The sequence below is a fragment of the Apteryx rowi genome, unplaced genomic scaffold (genome assembly GCF_003343035.1).
Source record: "Apteryx rowi isolate R43461 unplaced genomic scaffold, aptRow1 scaffold_166, whole genome shotgun sequence".
Lineage (NCBI taxonomy): Eukaryota > Metazoa > Chordata > Aves > Apterygiformes > Apterygidae > Apteryx > Apteryx rowi.
Window position 1 is genome coordinate 1,168,565 of NW_020447930.1, and position 27,921 is coordinate 1,196,485.

Sequence of the window (27,921 nt, forward strand, 5' to 3'; positions counted from 1 at the left end):
GGCAGCGGCGCGGGAGCGGGCGAGGTCTGCGGGCGCCGTGAGGAGCGGGGCGCCGCCAACCGCCAGCGGCCGCGCGGGCTTCCGCGCCGCCTCAGGCCACGCTCCCGTGCGGCGGCGTTTGCCTGAAAGCCTCCGGGGAGGGGGGTTCCCGCCGAGTCCCTCCCCGGCTGCCCCAACTGGCTCTTTGTCCCGGCGGGCCCTGGCGTCGGGAGCTACCGGGACGGTGCGGCCGCAGCGGCCCCCGCCGCGCCGTTGGTGAGGGGGGGGCGGCGGGAGCTGGGCCGTGTGCCCGTGCGGGGCTGCCGCCGGGGCTGCCCCACGCTGTCACTAGTAACACGTCAAAAGCCTGACTCTGGATTTTTGACTTCAGTTGTCATTAGGAAAACTCTGTGTTTGGAGAGAAATGCCGTAGGAGCCGTGCCGCGTTAACGGAGCGCTCCCGAGTCGCCCAAGTGCGTGATTCAGCGAGGACTCGGTGCATGTTGTGACTGAAAATGTAACGATCGCTGCTTGTTTTGTTGTCTAACGGGGTTGGTACACAGTAGGAAGGCTCTGAAGTTAATCACTCCCACAGCATAACAACTTCCTCTTGTCTGCAGCTCTGGTGGGCAGACTGAAGTTATTAGTAGACCTCGCTGGCTTTTGCAGAAACAAGGTTGGGGCAGAGTCTGTGTTATCCTGATGTTCCCAGAAACAAAAGGTGCAAGGGCTTTCCTTCTCTCACTGTGCAAAAGTTTAAAAGATGTCTCGTTTGTAAATAATAGTCTTCAGCTCAGAAAACCAACTTCAGTAAATGCTGAAAGCATTCTGTAATGTAATTTTGTACTAACTCTAATACTCTGTAATATTCAACAATATAAAATTAGTAAAGTTGGTCAAATTTCTACTTGAACTTCAAGTGTTTGAAAAAAGTTGACTTAATAAGAATTTTAGGGTCTCATCCCCAAAGCCCCTGCATTCTTATCTATACAGTTTTTAAGTTAGAAAACTACTCAGTTGTATTTTTTGAAAATTTAGAAAAATTCAGATGAAAACTTGTCTGCAAGCTTCTTCTCCCATTCTGTCAAATACTGCCTTTTATACAATGAAGTTCTCTTGAGAGAATCAACATAACTGTGACTGTACCAGTATTTTTGCCCTCGCTCACTATTATACCCCCTGAGCAGCACATCCAGCCAAAAAATTGTAAAAAGGGTCAGATCAGAAAGTTATTATTTATAATATGTTGTGTATATGGAGAAATAGAGCAATACATTTTAGTTCTTAAAATAATCTAAATTTTCCATTACCTTGGGTCTTCCCAGTTGCCTCTCTCTGTGGCAACCATTAGCAGCTAGCAAGGCTTGGATGTGTTTGCCCCATTTGGCATCTCTTCTGCCCACCCTTGTTATGCATAGGGGATGCTGCTGCTGGGCTTCAGCTGGATCTACCATTGTTGTTAGATTTTCTTCTAGCGTCTATAAAAAATGTTGGGTTTTTTTCAGTGCCAGAAAGGCTTTGTGTTCTTTACAGTCTGTTATATATTAACAGAAGTTATGTTGTGGTGAGTGAGGTTGGGCTTAAGTGCCCACTACAAAAATGCTGACTGTCAGATGTTTGCATCTCAATAAGGTTTTCTGTGCTGGAGAGCTTTCAGGATAAAGTCCCAAATACTTTAAGTATCACACTGCATGTTTTCCTCAGCCACAACTGAGAATAGCTTAATAGGTTGCAAACATTTTTAAAACAGCACTTTTCTCTTTTCTTACAAAAAGTCTTAGGGATATTTTTAAGGCCTAAAAATACAATTCATTTTATTAGCCATGTTTTAAACTAGGATAATAACAAAGGACCTTAAGCCTGAAAGTAGTGTTTTCTGTATACTCATCATTGTGGAATGAGACTCTCCCCTAGAGGTAAAATTACCACCAGGATTTGGTAGGATGATCTCCTTTGCCAGGCAAAAAGCAAACACTCCATTTTTCAATTTAGAATAAAAAACATTATTTATTCTTAAAATCTTGAGGAAATGAAGTGCCTTTTGAGATCAGGCACTTTAAAGCTGGATCCTTTGTAAAAAGGTTGCAAGCAGTTTAATATTTCTGTGATTTCTTTTAGAGATTCCACCAAATTAATCAATCTTATTAAGGTTCTGTGTACAAGTTTATCTGAGCCATGATCTATGAAGTGGCAATTTTCAAGGGCTGGAAAATAAAACAGTCAACACAATAACACTCTATTATTGGCTGAGCAAACTAAGGACGACATCCACATTCCTAGCCAATGTCTGTTTGCCTGTTATCCCAACGCAGTGAACGTTTCTTACATTCACTGATCTTTGTATGCTCTCCACAGAAGCACTGCCTCTATATCACCTTCTTCAGCATCTTTGGAAGGTCTCCCCAAAACCTCTGTTGAGATTACTATATTTGCCTGCCTCTCTCTTACACACACACACTCTTCCTTCCATTCTGGACTTCACCCCTTCTGTGTTTGTCTTACCTGAACTTCCATGAAATTCTTCCCCTAAATCCACCTATCTAGTACTTCCTGTATCTGATCCCCTTAGAAGTTCCTTCAGTCAATATTTTTAATGTTTCTTCTCCTATTACAAACTTTTTCAGTTACATACTGTTACATGTCATGCATACATGTTTTACCTGCTTTATCACTCTTGCAAAATTTAGAGAAATCACCCCAGTACTGTTCCATTAAAGCTGCCCTCTGTGATGCTTCAAATTTCACCTGCTGAATAATCCTCACACTCATCACTTGATACTAACCTACCTACCTACTTATTTCTGCACTTTTCTACCATAAATGCTGTTGCATAAATTCATGCCTTTTCATAGAAATGTCCCTGCTTCATTTTTTAAGCCATAAAATTTCAAAAGCCTTCTCTTTAAACCCTTCCCATTAAATTACTTACATAATTTCTCATCTTTCTGCAAAATCCTCACATATGTGCCGTGAAATTTCTAATGTCAATTCTCCGCATAAAAGTGGTAGCCTTCTCTTACTAATGCTTTCCAAGCCAGTGCTTCACTGTCCTGTAGCAATACTCATGCTCCTCTCTCAAATCACTCATGCTGCCTCAGACCACATTCTTAGAATGAGATACAAGCCTAGTGGGATACGCTTTCCAAATGTGAAAGTGTCTTTCTCCTTGTACTCTTCCGTTATTCCCAGTTTTAACTCTACCAGAAGAAGCAATATCTCTGTCAGAGGCAATCAAAAGAATTTGAAAACATTGGTGGTGCTCCATAGTCTTGACGATTGGCCTTCCCGTGACTTCATAAGGTTCATTTGTAACAGAGCCAGTGAAGCAGTGGAGCTGTCAAGGATAACACAGAGATGCTTTTTGTGTGATTTCTGGACAGTTAAGTGATTGCATATTTTGTCTCTAACTGTCTTCCTTTTTTTTTAGGTATGTAGAGAGAGTTTTCATTTCTGTTTACATCTGCACTGTTTGCTCTTCAGATTCTCTCTTAATCTCCAGTTTATCTCTTCTTACCTACCAAATTCTGTTGTCGCTTGATCTAGGTGGTTTTCTTGTTTTTATCTAAATGTGGATAAAATGTTCTCCCCCACAATTTAATACCCCTTTCTGCTGCTTCTGAGCTATGCATACTATCTAAATCTGAGAGGTTTAGTCTGTCATCATGGATTTTTATTTCCTGACCTTTTCCTTTGGGATTTAATTAAATTATTCTGTTGTCCCCCCCCTCCCCCCAAGCTTACTGTCTCAGTACTCACCTTCTGTCGAGGTTTTCTTCTACAAGGTTCTAACAGTTAATTGTGTTCTAGTCACTGTAGTTAGTGGTTTAACTACATTACTTTGTTCTGACTGTTGCCTGGAAACTCTTACAAATCTGACTTTTACTGAGATACCAATTTTATACAATCTGCTGTATTATTTAATTGGATGTTTAAAACATTTACTTCAAGTGCTAGGTCCTTATTCAAAAGCTTGCATGTAAATATAAGAGGTTCATGAAATAGCTTGATTTTTTGGAAGTGTTAGCATTCAAGATCAGTCCTAGGGTCCATGCCTTCTAGTCCTGTCTCTGCATGTATTTTACCATTCTTCACCTCAGCTATCATTTGACTGAAAATAATTAAACTGCTTCTTGAAACTATTGTCTCTTATAGCGAAGTTCACTCACCTAACTGATGGAGGAGTGTGGTGTGGAAAGGAAAAAAAAAACTTACAGAGGAGGTTTGCTTGATTTTTCAAATATTTCTTCCAATAGTATGAGAAATTAATGCAGAGATTGTCATCTGTCTCCAGTTGGCAGTTGTTGGATAAGAATGACTGGGGAGATGGGAGTCAAATTAGCATATGTGCAGAAGACTTCAAAGGCGTGATAAGAACCTTTTATGCCACAATTCACAATCTCATTCCGTAAGATTGTCTGTTGCTGCTTCTCGTGTCCTGTACTGTGTGCTTTTCCTGCCCTACAGCTGACAACCTTGGCAGTGTTTGGCAGAGAAGGAAGAGGAAATTGAATACTATAAGGCTGACTAAGAATGTGCTTGAGGACCAGTTTGCAAAAGGCATAAAAATAAATCTTCTGATGGGGAATTAGTAGGACCAGGAAATGATCATTACACAAAAGAAGCACTTAGAGGAGATAGTATTTCCACTGTGGTCCCTACTTTTGTGTTCACTCTGAAATAACCTACAGAGGTTCTCAAAGTAGAACATTTCCTTATGGAGGATGCATCCAAACTGAAGTATCAGATAAAAATTTACAGAAAAAATTGATTAAATGAACAAAAACAAATTGCCAAATTGAGTGGCAGAGATAAAGTAGTAGATGGAATTCAGTGTAGATAAATGTAAAGTGACTCATGTTGGGAAAATTCTTCTGAGGTAACATATCATCAAGACATACTTGAGCAGAGTTGAGTCTGTCAGAGCCAGATGGTCCCACAGAAGGCCCATGCTTCCCCGTAATAGGAATACCAGGCATCTGATGCAAAGGCATCAGATTTGACTGTGCACTGGCTTACTAGTTCAGCCTGTACCCTTACCCTGCCAGGAATGAACTGCTTTCAGAGCTGCTCTGGTATCTTTGTGGTCCCCCATGAGAGACAGAGCTTGTGCAGTTTTTGAAGCATGAGCTAGCCGTGGATGTTTTGTGTGGTGTGCGTTCGTGCCACATGAGCCTCTGGACTCTTGAGTACTCAGGGATACACTGCAGAAGCAGCTGGGCTGCCACTGCCGTAGCTGATGGAGGAGCCGCCAGGTTACTCAGCTGTTGTGCCATCTAGGATACTATCATCCTGGTAATGAAGAGCTGGCTGTACCTATCCATGTGACAGAAATAATACCATAGGTTTAAGCTACCTGTGGTTTTAGCTGAGTAACACCACCTTTGTTGCTTTTTATGTTTATGATATGTTGCCAGATTGGATGTCAACATCTATTGACCTCCTTTAGCGCTTGATACAAAATTCTTTGTACGTTCCAAAAGCTTTTATTCGAACTGAAGAGCTATCAGCACCTTTATTAACAGCTGCGGAGCCTGTTCACTCTTTTTAAAGACAGCATCATCTTCTAAACATACTCATCTCTATACAGGTAACTCTCAATATAAGTTTAAAACAGTGTTCAACAGACTTTGGTCCCCACCAGATGGAACTGACAATTCAGTTCCTGCCTTTCTGTGTCTCCAAACAAGAAAGTATGTAAGCTACACACAAATGAATAATTAGAAAGTAAATCCAGTGGTTACTGGCTCACTGTCAGTCTTGTTGGTACTGGTTACAATTCATAACCCTTAGGGCTTTTTTTTAATTAACAGTCCTTTTGCTCAAGACTTATTTTGATTCTTTGAAAGACCGATATAGAATCAGTAAAAATTTACTGCGTCTATAGACTCTCACTGCGTATCTCTTGGTTAAACTGTTATACTGCGTCCTTTTGATCTAACCTAGTTGCATGCAGTACAAAGTGCAGCACCAAGCATATGCAGTAGGCACAAAACTACGTCCCGAAAGAATCATAGTTAGGGCTGACAGACCTCCTCAAAGAGCTGACTAAGAAATTTGGCCTTCACTGAAATGCAGTAGATGATGCATGCAGAATTTAGTGTGATGGCTTTTTACAATGCTTTGTTTGAGCTAACAGTTGATTTGGCAATTATTTTTTTCCTGCTCCACAGTATTTTTAGGATGTACTGCTTTTCATATAAGGGACCATAAAGAAATTCCCTTGTAAAAGGAATCGGGCAGATATTTCAGGAATTTAGTACTGGTTATTAGTAGCAATCATCTGGAAGTGTCCAAAACAAACAGAGGAAAACACAAACAGCAATCAATCAGTGGCTGTGACATATCAGTAAGTGTAAGCAGAGAAGGGGGAAGCATTTAAAAGAATTCAGTCAGTGCCTAAGAAACCAAATGAAATACAAAAGGAGAGAATAGCTTAAAGAACATAAAAATAAAGTATACTTACTATTGTTAAAATTGTATTGGTATTTTTCATTATGAATCTTATTTCAATGATACATGGCCTTACTATAGACATTTAGAATGACAGCTTGGGGCTGAATTTTTGTGTGAACAATTGAAACAAAATCTATGTGCCTATTTTGTAACCATTATATATAAAAAAACATGGACAATGTTTAAAAGGGAATTTTGTGTTTTGATCATAACATACATTTTTTCCTGTTTTAAAGTGAAAAAAACAAAGACTGCTAAGATGCATTTTTAAAATAGGTAAGTTTTAAATACATATTGAAAAGAAGTTGTAAGTTAAAGTTACTTGAAGGAGGACAAGTTGCATAATTCCTCCTGCCCACAAGCAAGTTCACAGTTAATGCTCAGCTTACACTATTTGTTCCCGGATTAGGCACAGACCCAACAGGCATCTCCTTATGTGTTTGCTTTATTGTTGGACGCTAAAGGAGTCATAGTTTGGCAGCCTTTTAAGCATATGATATTCTATGAAAGCTTTAATAAATATTTGTCTTAAGTAGACATGGGGAAAGTCTTTTAAATTGTTAACCTTTCTGATCCTCGGAGATTCAAAAAGAGATGAAAGGAAACTAATTAAGAAATACTGAATGATTGTTTGCCTGCAAATGCCTTGATGTGTTGAAAACAAGGGAAAAAGTGTAAGACCTTTCACTGCTTTCACCGTGAAACTGTTTAGAGATATGAAGGAGAAACATAGGAAAGATACCTATAAAAAACAGTGCTCATTCCTGAGGAGGTAAATAACTGGGTTAAGTGGTAACAGGTGACTTGTAGAGTGCTTAGCTTATGGTAGAAGAACGCACATGGATTAGAGGGCAACTTGAGTAGGTGGGAACTAAATGGCTTGGTAGGGACATTCCTACTGAGTAAAGATTAGGCTATCAGTGAAAAGATCCAGCATCAGGAAAAGATTAATGGAATCTTTGAAGTCATTAGGGATGCGTATCTCTGAGAAACTTGGGATAAAGAGGTGTGAGAAAAGGGGGAGTGGGAGTGAGTAGCAGAGGTGGAGACCATATAAAGTGCTGAGGCTTGCTGTGGAGAGCAAGATGTAGAAAAGATGCTGAGAGACTGGTGAAAGGTGAGTAGGAAACTTGCAACAGGCAAGTGGAGAAGCTAATAGAAGCAACTGTAGAGCAGCTAGCTGGGGAGAAGTTACCAGTTGTTAGGTCTGAAAGGGGAGTATAACAGCAGAGAAGCAGCAGCAAATGAGAAAATACAAGAAACAACCGAGCAGAAAGATGGGGGCAGAGTTTTTGATATTCTGCCCCATATTTCTAATGGGGCAGAAATAAGCGGCAAATGCCAGAGGGATTGAATGAGAAGTGCTGGGAAACAGACATCCAAGAAGGACCTAAGAGATGTGGGTGGCATAGAGGAGCAACTGGGAAGACTCATGACTAAGCAGACGATGGGGAAGCGTCTTTTCTCTCCAGAGGCTGTGGAATGCCAGTAAAGCTTGTAGTGGCTTGTTGTTAAAATATGAAGCGAGTTCTTATACTCAGTGCCTGCATGTAGCAATGCTGAGTGCCACTCCCCAGAAACTGCAGAAATTCAGGGAGTGCTTGAGGTCTCGGGGGAAGTAGCTTCATGCGTCTTTCAGTTATTGTTGATACCGGCCTGAGTAACAGAGAACGTAATTAGACCTCGAAGCCCTCTCTTGCACAAAAATAATAGTAATAATTGTGTGGGGGCTTGGAAATAGAGGCAGAGCCACATCAGTGCAGAGCTGAGGAGAAAAGGGTGAGCAGACTGGGGAGCAATGTTAAAAAGGGAAGTGAGGAGTGCTCATGATATAGCATAGATATTCGCAAGGCAAAGAACAGGGAGGAGAGATTGCAGGAGGAAAAGGGAGGACCACAAGAAGCCCTGCAGTGCACAGAGTGCTGTGTTTAAAAGCGAAGCGTATAACTGAAAGGCTTACACTGGGATCATATTGAAAGCAGATTGAGCAAGAAGGGGCCAATCAGTGTTGTAGCATTTCAGCCGAGTGCAATGCAGCTATAAAACACTTGTCTTGACAACTTATGACATGGAGGCTTTTTTCTTTTTCCCCTCTCCTCCCCTTGGATTTAGTTGAGCCTTTCTGTAGTGCTTTGTAAGTGGCTCCTCCTAGGAGACTCCAGCCTGCAAGGCTCTTCAGCCAGTGCAGTTGTGCTGACTGAGAAATGGATCCTGCAAGGCCCTGCCTGTGCTCTTGGGCTTATCCTTCCCCAGACTCTCTGGCCAGCCCTCTTGGGGCAGCAGTTTCTTGTCTGTGGGACCTGATGGGTTTCAATTAGCGCCTCCAAACTGAGCGCTTTGTATACTATGCCCAGGGTGTTAAATCACACAGCTTCTTTGCAGACTTGCAGGATAGGATATTTAAAAGGAGTCTTTGCCACATTCAGACTAAGTCAGTGCATCCTCTGTGTCTAAATTAGACTGAGATTTCTGCTCATCATACTATAACTTGCTTAACTTGTCTAAAAGGCAGAATTTTCTTGCATCACTCTTGTCTGCACCATTCCTACATGCTCTTTCCAAAAAAAGAAAAAAAAAAAACTATAGAAACCACACTGCCCTCCTAGACAGATACCAACCAGATTTCATAGACCATGTGCATTACTCCCTAGATCAGAAACTCTTTGGCAGGAGGGCAGCTCATCCTGGCTCAGACACTGACAGAAGCTGTCACAGCACTGAAGAAGCTTTCTGGTGCCACCTTCTGGCTCGCACTACGCCCCATCAGCGGGCACTTGCACTATGTTGATGCTTCACTGAAAAAGACTCTGAAAACTGATCTCAGTTTAATTGTTTCTATGCAGGAATTTGTAAAGTAGTATTAGCACGTAAGTCCATAAGCAGCATTACTTCCCCACCCACCTTGTGATTTTAAATAGGGGAGAATTACTACCTTTTCATGCATGGGAATAAACATGCATAATAAAAGCATGCAGCAGAAGCTCTCCTACATTCATAGCACACTGGCATTTTAAACAAGGAGCTGAGGAGGTGTTACTAGGCAATTTACATGACAAAATATGGCATCTATAGCCATAGATGAAATGGGAGGAAAGAACTCAGTGTAATTTGCTTTTCTTCATACAGCTAAAAACAAAGACATGAGCTGGTAACAGCTGGAGACTCAGTAGCTAATATTCCTAACAACTGGAGTTACTTTGTGTTATAAATCATATGAATTTATAACTGCTCTTTTCAAAGTCTGTTCCTTGTGTCCAGTAACTGGTATTCATAAGCATTAAACTGGTAAAGTGTCATGCCTATTACAAGCAGTTGTTATAAATGTGTTGGTTTTTTTTTTTTTAACATTCACTTTTTCATTAAATCTTCTTTCGGGGCAGTGTGTATTTTGTACCAGCTGATTTAATGAAGTCATTTCTTTTTCTTTTAGAAGACTTGGGATGCAGGTTCTGGGTACTCCCCCAAAGCAGTAGCTTCATTCTAGCTGTAATTGTAGCAACTTCCTCAAATCAGGCCTGCCCTTTTTGAGCTAAAGCAGAGAGGTATCATTAAAGCAAAGGTATATAATGGAGACCCAAAAGAGGACAAAGGGGCAGTTGTACTTTCGTAGTCTTCTTTTGTGGGGGAGGAAAAGAGGGGGCATGGAGCAGCCCAGTGCTGAGGGGTCTCACTGGAGGCAGCACGAGGAAAGTGTGTAAATCAGGCGGCTGGAGTCTCTCCACTTGAGATTTTTCTTTTTCTAGTCCCATTCCCTTACCTTTCTTTGCTGGAGCCCATTTTGACGCCAGTTTAAGTATGCATTTGCTCAGTCACTTCCTAGCTTATTGTCATGACATTTAGTGACCACTGTCCACTTAATGTTTTGTTGGCATTGCTAGAATACTTAAAACATTTTTTTTTTAATCTTTAGAGTAGAATAGCTACATGGAACTTAGACTCATGAAATTACAAAGAAAGCTGAACCTTTTTTATTAAACTCAGAAATGTCACTGATTTACAGATGGATCTGAGTTTTGAGAAATGGTGTGAAGAGCTCCATATTTGCATTAAAAATGTACTTCTTTGCAGGGAATACCTATCAGTGAAGAATGCTCTTTTTAAATTCTTTTCCTTGCCACATACAAGACAAATGAGTAATTTGATATTGAAAGATGGGAAATCATTTCTCCTACAAACAAGCCCATTTATGGTGAAATAGGTGGAATTCTGAAAATACTTTATCAATGGAATAAATAGGTTCTTCTCACCCACTTCCCCCATCATTTTTTTCCAAACAAAACAAAGCACGCGGGAAGGCTGTATGGTTTGATATTGGTCATATAGAAACCAGGGAAAAGAACGCTCTGGGGGATGAATTGTGCTGTCTTGGCTGACTCCTTCTGCTAAGCTTCAATAAGCTTGCAAGACAGACGTGCATAACCCAGCTAAGAAGGGTGAAACAATTAGAGAGTGGAATGTGGGGCTTTTGTCCCTGCTATAATTATGCCTGGGCCAGATCAGAAACATTAGACATCCAACAGGTGATGTTTTTAGATGAAAAAACAAACAGTTCCTCCTTTCTCTAAAGGCTACATACTTTTCCTATCTAATCAGTAATACAAAATGGGGAGGTGCTGACACAAGCAAGAATAGCCAATGACTTCATCAGTGTGGCAGCAGCTCTGCTTTTAAAGCGTGAGCAATTCATTGTGGTTTCTCGGGTTTTTTTGTTGTTTTTCTTTTTTTTAATCCTATCTTGTACGCAGGAATCTGCAGTCACCTTTGGGGCTATGATGGGTCGTACTGTCAGCCTATGCTGAGGCAGAGCAGAGTCTTGCTGCAGCAGGGTACTTGCTGTTACTCTCTCACAAAGCCCAACTGCTGCTCTTGCAATCAAAACAAATGTAAAGCAAATAACTCTGCTCACCGACAGTTCTTTCCCTTTTTATTAGAGGCTTTGACCTAAGAACCCAAGGAAGCTGAATCATCATAGCTAAATGTTAACAATGTGTACATAATCATGAATAGCGAGAACTTCTTTTGAAAAACTTAAGGAAAATTGTCTCCTCTATCCCAAAACAGACAGACTGGCTATTCCCAGAGGGGAAAAAAATTGTAATTACACAGATATGATTAGCAGGCCTCCAGCAAAGCTATTCTAGGATTTAACCCCCCCCCCCAATATATCCTTTTTTTTTTTTTTTATAGAATTACAACAATCCTACGGCAACAGTATTGTAAGCTTCCAGAATTTTCTGTTTAAGAAGTTGCAGAAAGTTTGTACTGAAAATTCTACATAAACTATTTTAGAAATGAAGGATTACAGTTATTTCATAAGCCATTTAAGCAAAAGATGCAATTGCAAGACTTAAGGAAAAGTCCCAAAGAAATTTAAACAGGTGGGAAAGCAGCCCTCTACAGTGCAGCTGTAACTGTTTCCCCACTCCCTTTAAAAACAGACTCCACACAAAATTATGTAATGTTTGTACGACTGGAGAATTTTTCTTTTTAAACTCTGCACTGCTTAGTGAATGTCTTGTGCTTTCCTGTGACAAAGTCTTTAGGACTGCAGCTGGAAATGAAATTTCATCTACAAAACTTACAGTAACCTATCAGTTGCACAATGGCAGCATCAGAATTATCTGCTGGCTACACTATGCCTCACGGCAATATTACGTCAACTAAAAGAAGGTGAAGAGACAGCTCAGAGGGGAAAAATAAGTTTCAGTGTAACTAAGCATTTAGTTGCCTACACCTTCCCCACTGGCTGCACTTACATGGCTGCTCAGGAGCAACCCCGTGGCCAGGCTGGAGGCCACAGCCACCAGCCAAGACTCCCCGACATCCATTGCCCAATGGAGAGCCTGGCTGCTCTCGCGGGACACCCAGCTGCAGCTCCCGGGAAGATCCGTGGCTGCGCTTGCTGGCGGCATGGCAGATCTGACAGCCCCCGCTTACACTTCTGCCCAGCATCACGAGCAACGCGACAGAGGCAAAAGGAGACCCTTCCTTTGGAGTTCCTTCGCGGACGAGCTGGTGTTACACAGGCAGGCAAGCCTGCAAGCTGAAGACAGGCTGCCCACAAAGGAAAGGTAAAATGCCAGCTGCGTAGAGTCAAGCCACTTTCAGGATCACCCAGGTCAAGTGAGAGAAGGTGTAATCATTATTTTCCTTACCATAACTTAATTCAGAAAAAAAAATTAATACCTCTTTGGAATTAAAAGCAGAACAAGAAGGCATAATTCATAATATTGCTAACTTTGGACTATTTTTCTCTGTTCAGGAATTCACGTGCTGTGGGGCTATGAACTGACTTCCAACCAATTCTTGTGTCCACTACCTTTCCCCACATGAATGTTCATTTTCTGACAGTGTTGCTTTTCAGCTTCTGCCATTGCAGAATACTTCCTCCTTGCCCCCCGCTCTTCTTTAGTGCTGCAGATTTTGTATCTATGGTCATACTAATTTTTCTGGCATTAAGTGGTGACCGCTCACTATTGAATATAAACATCATTAAGTCAGGTAACGGGGCAGAAGCCCATTAGGAACCCATATTCTGTATGCTAAAGGCAAAAAGAAAAATTGACATTTCTCCCTTCACCCACATCTCCTAAAGCAGGTATCTTCAGCTCCCCAAAAGCAGACTTTTTTCTTCTTTCTATAAAATGACATGTAAATATTTATTTTTAAAAAAGGAAACCAGAGTGCATTTGTTCTAAGATAACACATTTTCTCTTAAGAAAAAGCAACCAAACCAAAAAAAAACCCCAAACCCTCATGGCTAGGAATATTGTACAAGTAAGATAAATACCCACACAACAGGACTAAACCCTTTTGTTTTAATATTCATCTGAGCAAAAAACAAAGTTTTGCATGGAAGATTATTCTGAAGTATAGAGACACTGAGACCCTTGTGCTTAGAGTGAGAAAGAAAACAGTATTAATTATAGCTACTCTTTCTGGAGTCTGGAAAGGCAGCAGCAAAGGCTGAAAGTGGTATGGAAGAATCGGGAAGGTCTAAAGGAAATCATTCACGATGAGGGAGGCAGGGCTGGAAAAAATGACGTTCCAACTCCAAAGTCTCTTATTCTAGGTAATGGCTAAAGTTAGAAACGGAGCCACCAAGTCATGCAGTCCTGACACAGACACGCTCCCTAATCTGCCAGGGATTTGTGCTACCTGCACAGCCTTCCCACATGCTGTCACTCCCTCCTCTGCTCAGTGTTAGACTTCGTTAATGGTGTGGATGCTTCTGGGCATTCCCTTTGCCTCTAACTCTCAAGCACTGCCTACTTCCATGCTTCCAAGTTTATCTGATGTTAATTCTGGCACAAAAAGATCCCTCTCCACATGGGGAGAAGTATCCTGAAAGTATAAGTTGCTGTTTTGAATTACCATCTTCCTGTGTTATCCATTTAATCAAGCTTAGCCAGAGCCAGCAACTAGCAGTAAGGTATTTCTCATGTTCCAGCTGTCCCCCTATATAACAACATAGTCCTCCACTACAGTTTTATCTCTGTGGTAGCAGGATTTTCTGGGGATGTGTTCGTTTGCAAGATGACTAGTACAATATGATGATCTCACACATTTAGCAACTGCTTTTTGAGATTCAGGTAATATCGCATAAAAAATGGTTCTCAGATTCTGCACACAGACAGGTTTATGTAAAATATATAAACATTTGTCCAAGTTGTTACAGATTGCATAAACATGGCATTTTTACTGTTGCATTTACAGATGTGCATGTACAATGATGTGCAAATAATCACAATTTGATTACAATCTTTGAAAAGTACTTGAGCTTTTGCATCCAAGTAACGCAATGAATGAAAAATGCCCAAAGAATTTAAATAGCAAACTTATAACATGGTTTAAATTCATAACAAATCTCAATGTCTTCTCAGTAAAACTTTCACACATTTAAAATAGTTTGTATTCATTTTATTTGTATATGTCAAAATACATTTTTTTTTTCCAAAATAGTGGGTTTTGCAACTAGTTTCATGCAGATACAAGGTCTGCTCAGTACTACCAATAAAATCAATATAGCACAGTAGCCATTCATTTTTTTAGATATAAAGAATAAATAACCTAAATATAAAACACTAAAATATTAGAAACACGTATTTAATCATTCACAGGCACCCAAACTTTACCAAATATAATCCAGAATATGCCTAACTGTCTTGTAACAGAACTCAATACGTTGCAGCCATTCAAACTGTTCAATTCTTTGCTTATTTCATGTTAGCATATGACAATGGAAGTTCCCTATGGTTCAGACCCACCTCTCATCCAGATCAATTACAATAAGATATCTCAAACTATCCGTGTACCTTTAAAATCAAGAATCCTGAGCTTGGTAGTAAGAGCATAACCTTACATCTTCAAAAAACCAATCAACAGAGAGAGGACATCACGTCTTCCTTAACAAAACATATCCCACCCCCATAAAACTACCCCCCGCCCCCAAGTAGGCAGTAGAACACAATAACCTTTTTAAATGAAGGGGTACAAATTCACATTTAATATAGTATACAATATAATCAATAATACAATAGCTACTACAAGCTTTACAATGTACAATTTGTTTTAATGGCTGATCTGTTCAGTGGTTTTAGGCAATAAACTATATGCCAATACGATGTCATATTCTGAATGGTTTAGTGAAAATATAAAAGCTGTTTGTTTCTAACAAAAGCGATCTTCACTTAAGTACTTTTTTGTTTTTAAAGGCCACTGAAATGTATAAAATGGTCTGACATGATGGTGTTATCAAATTAGATGCCTTCTCACATGGCAACAACAGTGCATATAAACATTAATGTGAGTGTAATGGGTTATGTCTTTCAATGATTTAGTAACATTACTTTGGCTAGCACAACAGTTTTGGACAGCACTCAGATAAATACAGGTATGTGAAATGTAGTGAAGCAGTTATATTTATGCAATTTTTATTATGGTGAACACTATCAAATGAAAAAAATGGGAGGAAAAGATAATAAAGTATTTTATATAGTTTAGACCTTTTGTAAAGATAGGGCTCCATACAATGTACAATGTCTAAATTCTTTATACCATAAAAATTAATGAACTTTGTTAAACACACTATTCTGGAGTAGCCTAATTTGCATTAACAGACATTTGCAATAGGGAAATATATTCAAGCATGCCACGTGGTGGTCTGAAAAATCAAACCAGTACACATTTATATATACAGCATCACTCAGTACCTGCTCAAATGAATGTGACAATTACAGGATCTAACATCTCTCACTACAAACTTTTTTTTTTTTTTTTAAAGTGACCAATAAAGGCAGAAAACAGGACTCTTTAAAATAATTCTAGTTTCAACTGACTTTTAAAGCATTTTGTATAGGAAATAAATGCATATTGCACAAACAGTGAAAGCAAATGTTCCACCAAACATCTCTGTTCCAGGTGGTTGGACAATACAACTCTAGGTAGCTACACAAATATGTAATTTAAAAGGATGTGTGGTCTCTGCAAATGGTAAAGCTGTGAAAACACTGTACAAGAAAATCTGGTACATGAATAATTAGAAAGGAAAAAAACAAATCCAAACGTAAGATTTAAAGAAAAACTGAGTATAGGAAAAAAACTGGGAATTGTGGCACAACAAAAACGTTATTGAGTAACTGTCTTCTGTGAGAGCTGAAAGCTTTTGTTGATGTAAAAGTGTTTATGTACAACTAAGGCTTACTGGTTAAATATCTGAGGCATATCTGGCCTTGAACACTTTCCTTATTATGCTGTAGCTGTAAACAAGATTTCTCAGTCATTTTATCTTCTCAGCAGCTGCATTTTAACAGAAACAATGATCTTGATACAAAAAAAACACACAGGTAAGAGGGCGTTTGGCAGGATATCTGAAAATGACAGTCTCCAAGGGATCTTCCCACACTTCCAGTGACTGCCATACTATGGTCCACTGGAGTTACTAGTGATGTGCAATACTGTTATTTGCTGCTGTAGTAAACCCTTTATTTAGAAAGTTTGCTTATAACTCTGATCAAGGCCCCATTTTCATCTTTTAGCCTCTGGTTGTCTGCCTTCAGATCTGGTAGCATCTATCAAAAATGAAACACAGTGGTTATTTGTTATTATACCATAAGCAAAAGCAACAAGAGTAGACAAGCATTGGGGATAAAAATCTTTATTCAGAGTAAGTACTTTGGCAGTTATTCTCCCCCTTATTGGCAGTTCAGGAAAATCTCACGTTTTAGCACGATACAGTTAGGAGTTATAGATTAGGAGTTTTCATATGCTCAGACTGGATGTGCTAAAACTGAGCGGTGAGGATGAGAAGCCTCTGCACAAAAGCATTTATGCTTTTAAAGCATGCTTAAAGCATGAAGAAAGTAATTAAATGCATCAGATGCTAGAAGTGCAAAACTAAAATTTTTTTATTACTGACTATCTAAAGAGGTCTGTCTATACTACCCTTGCACTGTTTCAAAATAAAATACCGTGGCTAATCATATCTATCCCTATGCTCTTGGATGATTCCACCCTGGATCAGATACCGAGTAATTCAGCACATTAATGCTGTGAGTTAATCTTCCAATCACTTATTTCCATAGACTTGTGTTCAAGCATACATCCTAGAATTTGAGATCATATCTCTGAATAGGACAGTTCACAAACACATAAAATATCACTGAAACACCAGGCTGCATACTCAGGCATACAAGCTGGAAGATGGCAAGTTAAGGTTGCCACAGGAGACAGGTGACACACAAGCACAAAGGCTGGAAAGGCAGGAGCCAAGCGAGGTGAGAGCCGGACAGGATCAGGCAGGAAAGGAGGACGAGTCAGTGCACAGAGGTTTGTACCAGGAGACCATAACTTGCTGGAGAAACTAAAAGTAATCGCAGAAATTCTCAATATCTACATTCACAGACTGATAACAAACCACCTATAAAACTCCTGGCTAGATTATATACATGGTTTCTAGCAGGTGGTTTACATAGGAGGCAAGAGCCTGTTCCTGCAGAGTGGTTATTCAGTAATCTCTGGTGCACAAACGTGCAAGAGGTCTAAGTCCAACTGATGACCTATGTAGGAAGAGCTACATATTTTTTCATGATGAAATTTTCTTCCCCTTCATTTTGTTTTCATTTTATTCTAACAAAATTATACTTTTGACCCCATTACATTCAAAACATTACTATGGAACAGAAGGAACTGAGAAATTTAAAAATACAGCATTAATTAACTGTGCATTACAGTACAGGCTTCTTTTACACATTTTCTGTACAAGATTACTGTCCACAAGCAGTTCACCAAACAGCAGACCCTCTCAGAGACTGAACCCTTGACAGTGCACTAAAGGAGTCTGTGGTTATAACAGCTCTAGTTTCTTTACCTAGAAATACTGGAAGATGCGAAATGATGCTGATTACTTTGAAAAATCATGTCAAAGTATTTGAAATGGGGCAACTGAAGTAATCATTTGACAATTTCAGATATTACCTGTGTTATGTTTTCTAAGCTATAAAATAGGGTAATACCACCATCTCATATCACATGTCTGCTATGAAGGAACATTTAATTACTTTTTGCAAAACTCATGATGCAATGAGAAAATTCACAAAAAAACTAAGAGGAAATAATTTTGTAATCTGTAAGTTTGGACAGTGCAAGTTAAACATGGAACTGCACACTGAATGATGGGTAGACTTAAAATATGTTGAAATGCTGCCATTTACTGAATAAAATAGAGTGCCTGCAGGAGGAAAAACCCAGGAAGCAATCATCTTATTGAAGATGATTCTAATGTATGCACATATGAAATGGTTTCCATGTTTCTGCTTCTGACATCTTGAATTTATGACCTCAGCTCTCAGTGTCTTGTTTTGATAGTGGGTAGGTCCTATTAGGAAAAGGAGGGGCAAAATCCAACCTGGAGACTCTAACCACAGTACTACTGTTGTCTGAGATAACACACGCTATGGGTCATATGCAGATAACAGGCACCCGTACCATGCATGTGTGTGTGCACCTGTAATATTAGGATAAACCCGGGCTTGTTTATATTAGACCTTGTAATATTAGGATAAACCCAGGGGTGTATCTACAAACAATGAAATAGCTGTTTGTTCAGTAAACGCAACTAACACCTTTCTTTTCTACTGTTCAATTTGTTACGGGCTCCATGCAAAACATCCTGCGTGGAACTGCAACAGCGTTCATCTAGCTATGCACAACCGAGTTTGGTTTTGGTCTTGTTAATGGTGTATTTAACAAGTGCCATTTTGTGTGCCTTCCAGAGAAATCTCAAAGCAACTCCAGGAACTCCACAGTCCTGTTTCAACTTACTGACAAGGGAGCTGCAGTCAATAATGCTGAACACATACAAGCAGACCCACAAGCTGGTATTTTTTTCCAGTGAACTCCCATCCTAACAAAGCAGCCACTGTTCAAATTTAGAGCCTTAACATAATCCAGTACCATTGCATAGTCTGTGAGTCCCTATAAATAGGTTTTAATCCTGATTAAACTAATAGGTAGACTATGCATTAACAAAATATTTCCTCTTTTGTTAGCGAATCTGCTAAAGAATATGGGAAAACTGACAGCAGACAAAGGCAGTTATGAATAACAGGAGATTGATCAGGAAGGATAAATTCAAATAGCATAACTAAAATGCTTATGCTTCCCATCTATACTAATCCCAAAGTGTTTTAAACTGAGCCAAAGATATTTATATAATTTTCTTGGCACAGTGAATTCCTATGGCACTAAAACTTCCTGTGAGGTGGCACCACACACCTTTACTGGGGAGAGGCAGAAAAAACAGCTTAGCAGTAAGCTCAGTATAATTACAACTACATACTGTACTTGATACTTTCAATACTGCTCAATAAAACAGGAGAGTATCTTTCTGTGATGAGATTTTTGAATAAAATTACAAATGCACTATTTTGCCTGTCTGTATTATATGATTAGCTGGTAACTTTGCAGTGCTGTAGTTGAGCAAATAATTATTCAATAATCACCTGACATGTGGAGCCAACTCAGATTTGTATAGTAATACTCATGTCTGTGTTTGCTGTAGGATTTAACAGTTTATACATACAAAACCACTGTGTAAAAGTTAAGGTTATAAAAAGCTCATGAACAACATTTTAGGGTACCTGTTCAGATTAATCAGCCACACTGTAATGGCTAAGCTACCACCTAAAGAGGTAATGTCAAGCCTCCCCACTGCATTTCCACTGCTTTCCATTTGCTACCCCAGCTTCTCGAACTCCAGTACAATCTGGCTTTGAAAACTCCCCCTACAAAAAGGAATACTGAATAGTTTTCTGTGGTTTAACACCCTGGACTGGCTTACCACGGTTAAAGGAATGCCAGTGCCAGTACAAAGAAAAATGGTAGGAACGTGTGGCTGTGGGCAACAGTCATTGGATTAGCTCCATTGTGTTGAAAAACCACGTTGTTAGCTGAAGCTGATGCAAGACAGGCGGCCCTGAAGGGGCAGCTCTCCCTTCCCGGCAGCAACATGCCCCTTCCCTGGCAGCAACATGCCCCTTCCCTGGCAGCAACATGCCCCTGCTGCTTTCTGTGCATTAGGTTTAGCGACATGGCAACTATAGGGTGAGACGGAGCAAGTAAGGTAACTAATCACGAGATTTGTTTTCAGCCAGGTCAGTGAGCAGATCTGACTCACTCAGCAAGGGTTAATACAAAGGAACAGTCAGGAATGCAGGGCCTGGACCAGGAACAAGCTTTCTGTCCACATCCTACTATTAGATCGACTTCAGGAAGACATGAAGCCAAAGGATAAACCTTCTATTTATTTCATGCCTCTTAGTGGGGAAAGGCTGAGATCTGACCCTGTGAGCAGAATGAAAAAAACATGTACTCATCTCTGCTTCTAAGAGGGAAGAGTAGGGGGAGAAGCAGTTTAGCAAGAGTCACTGTGCAGAAGGAAAATTATTGTTTTCACCTACAGATCTTAAAAGCTGACTGAAACTTTCATCCTATACAATTATTATCCAGTAAGAAGAGGAAAGGCTAATGGATTTGGTCTGCAATGAAAACACATTTTGTTCCTCACAGATGTTCTGAGCCTTCGGTGGTTTTCTGGAACAGCCCTCCAAAAGCACTAAAGGCAACAAACAGTTCATGCCTTTAAGTGGAGGAGACTGAACTGGATGATGCAGTAAGCAATGTGACACATCTAAAACAGTAGGGACATTTTTTGTGCGTCTGTGTTTGTATCGTCTTTGTCTGATAGGATTCTGGTCCACAGTTGGAATGCCTACAGGTACAGTAATACAAGTAACCTTCAAATCAGTGCTTAAATTGGGTATTTTAAGCTTAGTCTGAATCCTCTTAGAAAAAAATAAGGGTTGTCCAGAACCACAGGAAGTTCATATATGAAAATATTAATAGACCAGAATCTCTGATACATTTTTGAAAAAAGTAAAGACTTTGATCCCCTCTAAACCCTAGAGACACAAATGTAAGAAAGGTGGTTGCTAATGCAACTGTTCAGAAATGCACGGTACTGAAACCACTTCTCAGGCATTCTTTAGTTCAGACTGGATTTGTTTCAATTCTGTGCATTTTAATTATACTGCAGAGAGGGAGGTCAATTCTTAAGTTCTCTGTGTTAGAAAACTAGAGCTAAATCTACCAGTTTGAGAGTTTACATACATATTAAAATAAGGGAGTGACTTCAGTGTATCCTAGTGCTAGCTAAAATCCCTTCAAATTGTTGCTGAGGTTTTAACAAGTCAAAGGTCTCTTGAATCCTTGCCAAATTATCTTCTAGTAGAAAGTGTACAAGCTTCGGTGCTAGTGAGGATAATACCACACCATACCAACACATCTGCAACAAGAAACTATACCTGGAACAGCAGAGACCATGCTTTAGCCACACTTCCATACTCGAGCAGTAAGTCCGTGTCCAACACACAGCTGTTAATAGTGAAATTCTGCCCAAGCACACACTAAAGGTCAACACCTGCCTGGCTACACAAAGGAGAAGGAAGAAATTACAAGTCCACAGACCGCAGTTGCCTACAGGACCCTGAAAGCTTGGCAACCACTCTGGTCAAGGCCCTATTCTCAGTCACCAGTCGCTCATTTATGTGTCTCAAAGACTGAATCTGCTTTATTTGTTGTAGGTTCTGCAGGAATCAAAGAAATAGGAGTGAAAACAAGAGAAAAAAGCACGTATATTATGTTTAAAAGAACCAGAGATGAGCAGAATTGAAAGAAAACTTAAAAGAGAAACTCCTGTTTAAAGTAGATAACTCACTGTGAAAGGAAAGTATCAAACAAGTGGCACATTCTTGAAAAGTAATCTAAGAACCAGCAGGGATTAGTCACAGCTTTCCAAAACAGTTCAGGATACATTAACAATGAGAGTTATTCCTGGAATTCTTTACTTAACATCCTAATTCCACAAACTAAATCTCCTATTCAAATGTCTAAATAATCACACATTTAACATATACTTTTACATGACAGTACAACAAATCATAAAAAGAGTTTTAATCTTTAATTCAAAACTTTCATGTATGTATAGCTTACTAAAAGCAAGCTTTTCAAAAAGGCAGGATATTTGCATTCTTTATTTTTCTCACAACCCCAGCCACCCCTAACAGTAATTTACAGGTTGATGATTAAGAGCTCATATCCTCTGTCTTCCACTCCTAGAAACAATTATTTTCCTATATTGTAGCTTGCTTTCTACATATTTCACTTTTAAAGACCCCTCAGGGACCTCACACTTTGTGGCCTCCATTACAGCAGACTATCTTGGCCTGAATCCAAAGTAGCTAGAGACCATCATGGTTGCCTCCTGCTTACATCTGCTTGTCAGCGTCAATTATATCAACAGAAACTTAAGTGCATGTATTTCAGTGAAAAGTACTTGGAAGTTAACGCAGTTTTCAAGCACCAGAGGGAGCTCAAAAACGAGCTTCAAAGGAAACTTATTAATCAATGACAAACATCAGATCTCAGAAGAGTGATGATAAAATCCTTTAAAATTATGGAATCCAAAAATATTTTCTATCTCATCATGTTCCAATAGATTTCAAGTTATATTTTAATTCTATCAGTTCAGTTGGACCATCCAGTATTATATCCTGGGGTATAATATAAAACAAATCTGCCAGGTTTGTCAGTTATCTTAATCGTATCAGAGGGCTTAACGGTGGTAAACCAGAAAATGAGAAAAGTCATACCATGACTGGTTAAAAACAATACACCAGAAATTTATTACAAAAGTGTTTTCCTCCTGGGATTCAGGTCACATGTAGTTGAAAAAAATGGAAATCTATTCACTCTTTACAAATAAAAGTTTTTTCTTTTGATATTGGCAACATTACGCTCTCTAATTCATAGTTTAAAGATCATGACAGAGTCTGAAGTAACATTTAATGCTTAAATATCTATGGAATTATATGCCATAGTTATTTTTAAGTTAAAAAATATATAGTATCACATTGAAAACAGAGACTGAAATTCCGTCTTCATTAGATTAAGGTATGTTTCACTCTAAACATCTTTGAATATTTCTTGTCAGCCAATCTGTTACACAAGCGTAAGTCTCAGCACTTTCTTAGAAAACAAGACGTCCCACGTGTACGACTGCTGATGCCAGAACAACAACTTCACTACAAATTACCTGAGATGAGTGATTTGGAAATGTGCCTACGATTTACTTATTTTCTAGTGAAATTACAGCAACTAGTAATACTGCAAGACAACACATTGATTACAACCACTGACATAATCATACTTTGTTGTCTATAGTTCAACCATACTTACTTTCAGTTCCTCTTCCATTTCAGATATCCTTCTTTCTAGAGCTCTTCTTTCCTAAATCAAAAGATGTGTTAATATTGAACAATACCATTTTTAAAAAATTACTTCTTGTAAATACTGTGATAATAGTGAAATACTTCAAGTTTCAAAGATCATACAACCAAAAGCACAGTGTGGACAGGAAACTTGTGATGGCGGTGATGTACAGAAAATTTGACAATATTGAATTTTAACAATTTAGGAGGAAGAGATATTGAAATTTACATCAAATCCAATAAAATATACCCCTTCCTTTACTCAGATTTAGACAGTTTGTAAGTACTGTTTGTTTGGATTTATTTTTCTGTAAGCTAGGTTTTCATAATAGCTTAATATACAAGAAATGCAGAAAATGATCAGAAACAAACAAGAATATTAATAGAAACAGAAGCACAAAAGCGTAAGCTTTCATAGACAAGCAAATGTAGCTGAAACATCTGCCTCAGCTCAGTTGGATCTGCCCACACTATAAACTGCAACGTAGTGTAGATACACCCAAACTTGCATTAAATGGGTTCAGCTGAGTACCAAAGAAATCTAGCCACATAAGACTACCTGCTTCTTGAGTAAATGTTTCCTGAATATTTTCTGCGTTTCTAGTATATTTTTCTTTTTGTTCTTTTTACCTGAGAAGCAGGAGAAATTAGCCTTTGTAGAGCACTTTAGGTTGTTTTGATCACAAAGATCACAACAGTACCCAAGCTAGCTTACTTAGAATTAGCTTAGGTTTTTCTATACTATGCTGCAGTCTGCAGTGCAGACACACTGCCGTATTTTTTTAAGTGGTACTATTTTGTTTAAACCTCATTTTCGACATGTGTGACAGATCAATAGCTAATGCAATAGACTTCAGGGGCTTATAGCTGAATTGCTCTCCTTGTGTCAGACAATGCAGCATGCCGCATTTAAAAGCGGCTGCGGTTATTCAGGATTCTACATTCAGATTTTTCCAAAGTGTGAAAGGCAAAAGCAACAGATTATTGCAAAGTGTCCATATGCATCTGCATACACTGGTGTTATGCAAACAGCAAGCAGCATTGACTGAGGTGTTTAAAACTTTGGTTAGATCATACCGCCCAGGAGATACTGACTCTTGCCGGTCACCTTTCAGATACAAATCATTTGAATTTAGTTTAATCAGAATGCAATTATTCCCCAACATTTTCTCATTTTAGTACAAAACTAATGTAAAGGTTTAGCAAAATAACAATTTCTGCAGTTGTTAGTACTTATTGTACTTAATTCTTTTGAGTTAAGAATTTTACCATAATGACACTGACTGATAGTAATGGGCATAGTAAGTACCAGTGAGTTAACTGCAGTTAGCAAGTGACTAACAAAAACCCCACACCGTCTTACATTGCTTAGAATTGTATCAGTTACCTACTAGTTTTGTAGGATAATAATATCAGTGCTCTTATATTAAGCAGTATTTGAAAATTCCTGCCATTACCAAGAGATGAATGATTGATCAAATGAATTTGAAAATTTCAGATGCTCAGAAAATCAATAGTTACTAATACACATTCTGACATCCTTTTGATGCATTTGTTTAACTAGCTTTGTTGAGCTTGTCTAAGAACTTAATTAAATTAACTTTATATACTTCTTGTATATACATCTTCAACTTTAGTTTTTAGTGAGGTCTTATACTTGGAAAATGTACGTTCTTACCTTTTACATTTATACCCTTACAATACACATATGAAAAAGGTGCCTTTACAATTATCCTTCAAGATTCACAGACAATCTGAACCGAATTTAGCAAACTTATCTCTAGAGGTCAGGTACTGATGACTAGCATCTGAGAAGCCTGCTTCAGACACTGGAGTCAGTGAAACTAATGCCAGATTTTAACAATGTTGTACTATAAATAATTTAATTTCTCATGAAGGGAACCTATTCAGCGATACTTGCGTATGTCATCACTCACGTGATCTAGTTACTAGGAATGTTAGTATGAAAGACTATTGGACTGTTGATGCCGCATCAGCCTCTGAACTCATTCCTCTCATACAGCTGTTAAGAAAGAACTGAAGTCTAAACCAAATGCTACTACACAGAGTAGTTTTACTCCTTCTTTCTCAGTGTTTTGAGTATTACTCATAGCATCAGAACTTTTATTCTAAATAAAGGTCAAAAGAAAATAAAGGAAAAAAGCAAACACAACTAAATTCCTGTTTTAAATTCTTATCTGAAAAGAATTAAGTTTGAAATTATAAACCACAAAGACCAGCTCCTAAGTCTCATGTAAATCAGGTTTTCAGCCATAAAGTATTATCACTAACTTTATCTTTTTTATCTGCTAGCTTTGGTAGTAATAACTTTAGAAAAAGTAACATTTCTAAAAGACATTTTGCTATTGGGTTAAGTGTCTCCTACAAGAAAAAGGTACAAGAATTCCTAATACGGCCAATTCTCTCAGGCAATAGTTTATGCTGGGAAAATGCAAAGCAGTAACTTAAAACTGAAATAATGTCAAGTATGCAGTATTACATAAACTGCAGCTTGGAATCCATATAATAATGGCTGCTGCTGCATATCTATGAAATAATTAAAAATGTCCACTTATGTGGTCATGGTAGCAAGAAACCAATTAAAGCTGATGATGAAACTTTTCTGCTGATGAAATCACTGCCTACAGCAGGATGGAAAAGCCAAAAGAAAAAAAATCAAGGAGAAATAGGTGCTGAAAGGCCACTATAATAATCTGAAATGATTATTAAGATAAACCTAATGGGACTTCAGGAAGTACCTGAGAGCATTTCTACATCTCCATACTCACCTATAAAATCTACCAAATGTTTATTTGTTTCCTATGTAATCTGCAGAACTAAACACTGGTTTCTAAACCTCAAATACTGGAAAGCTAACCTACAGGGCTAGTGAACATGAAGTTTAAGGCATACTATATCACTTATTACTGTCAAAGTCCACTTAGTTTTTTCCTGTTTAGTTATCTAATGTGTCACTCCAGGATCAAGTGAGCATTAAGATCAGCATGAGGAGGAGAAAGGAACACGTGGCCAGGGACATGCTGGAAGCCAGGACCACAACAGCACCAATTTAGTTGGCTGTAAATTGTTGCAGAACTAAACTTTTATAGGGATGGATTTTGAACTAGTACAAAACTGCAGCCTAAAAATATCATGTGTCTAACTTTTGAAATCCCATAGTCTATCTCACATGTCCATTTATTACATGACCCCCCTTCTCCCAGTCAACTTGCCTCTGACCCTGATGCCCCTCTTCCCACCCTGTTCACCAGTTTAAGCCCCTCCTGCCTTCCAGGGTCATATTTCCTCTGGAAAAAGTTGCAGGACAAGGTAAGAGACAGATTATGCTTAATCTTATATCATTACCTGGTTTAAAGTCTGATGCCTATGGGAGAGAAACAGCCATTTCATTACCAGTAGTAACTGGTAAAATGACACACACGCCTCTGGAAAGCTCTGAGAAAATCTAAGTCTCTGAATGCTGGAATTTCATTAAAAGATGAGGCGCTCTGAATTTGCGTTACCCTCTAGAGTGCCAGACATTGTTCTGGGACAACATGCAACAAATGGCAGAATCCTGGCCAGCAGCCAAATTCAGAACCTAGTTATCACATACTGACAAGCGAGCTGGAGGCAATTCTTAAAAGTAATTCCATCTCACAGTATCTCACATTTATTGCCAGTTTGAATGCTAAAATCCCCAGATCTTCTAAAAAAATGCAAGTTATAAGAAAGGCTTCTGCTCCCACTAAAATATATCCAAGCCAGCAGTTGCAAAACAAATTAAAATAAAGCTCGAATTAGAGTACTTAAGAATTTTTGGCAGAAACTCACCCTTTTCTCCATTTCCAAGAGTGATCTGTCAGCAAATCTTTCTTGTCTCTGAAACACAATATTAATAAAGACACTGGGACATGTTCTGAAAATTATAAAACTGAGGAAAAGCAATATGGGTAGAATGTTTTAGCTTAAGGCAACTACTACTGTATTCTGTCTGAAGTCATATGTCTTTAAAAGCATTTTAAAATGTATTCAGGGAAGTAATATTGAAATAAAAATAAAGAAGAATGAACTCATTTATCAAGGACTTCCTCTGTGACCATTCCCAAGTAATTTAATCTCTTTACATAGCCTTTGGCAAATAGGAATAAAACAATATTTCTATCTAAAAGCATTACAAAACAAACATTTTGTACTTCACTGATATTTACAGGGTGCATATGGAAGACACTGAAGCACACACACAGGTAAATTGTGGCTGACATGATCTGGGAATAGGAAACATTCTTTCTACAGCAATTTAAGAAGAATTTCAATAGTGTACATACTTGGTATTACTGTACGCAGCAGTGTTATCTGAGAGCAGTTATCTGTAACTTAAGTAGAGTGCACTATTTACTCTTTAGTTGTAAGATAAGGCTATCTAAGCAGCCAGGAAGAACTAGCAGGTTAAGCCAATCTGCCAGCAGGCTTATGAATTAATCAATCAATCCAGACTGACATTTTGAACATAAACTTAACAGGGTGGAAAGTCTTTTTCCATACCCTGCAAAGAACTTCCAGATACATGCCGGCAAGAACCACTACTACTTAAAAAAGCAGGAGGCAGCCTTGTACATTTTGTTCCCAGCTGAAGACCAGAATCCTCTGCTCTTTTCTCTCT

General features: G+C 38.8%; 1 protein-coding gene across 9 annotated transcripts in view; it reads right to left on the reverse strand.

Annotated features, from left to right (window-relative positions):
* Positions 1 to 14,053: 14,053 nt before the first annotated feature.
* Positions 14,054 to 27,921, reverse strand: part of PPP1R12A (protein phosphatase 1 regulatory subunit 12A) — a 128,656-nt gene continuing 114,788 nt past the window's right edge. For 7 of the 9 annotated variants that reach the window (XM_026060190.1, XM_026060187.1, XM_026060185.1 and 4 more), the window contains 3 exons: positions 27,093 to 27,140; positions 23,227 to 23,277; positions 14,054 to 16,502 (listed from right to left, as the gene is read on the reverse strand). In XM_026060190.1, the coding sequence (XP_025915975.1) occupies positions 16,416 to 16,502; positions 23,227 to 23,277; positions 27,093 to 27,140 (186 nt within the window). In that variant the 3' untranslated portion in view covers positions 14,054 to 16,415. The other 2 variants (XM_026060194.1, XM_026060186.1) reach the window with 2 other exon arrangements.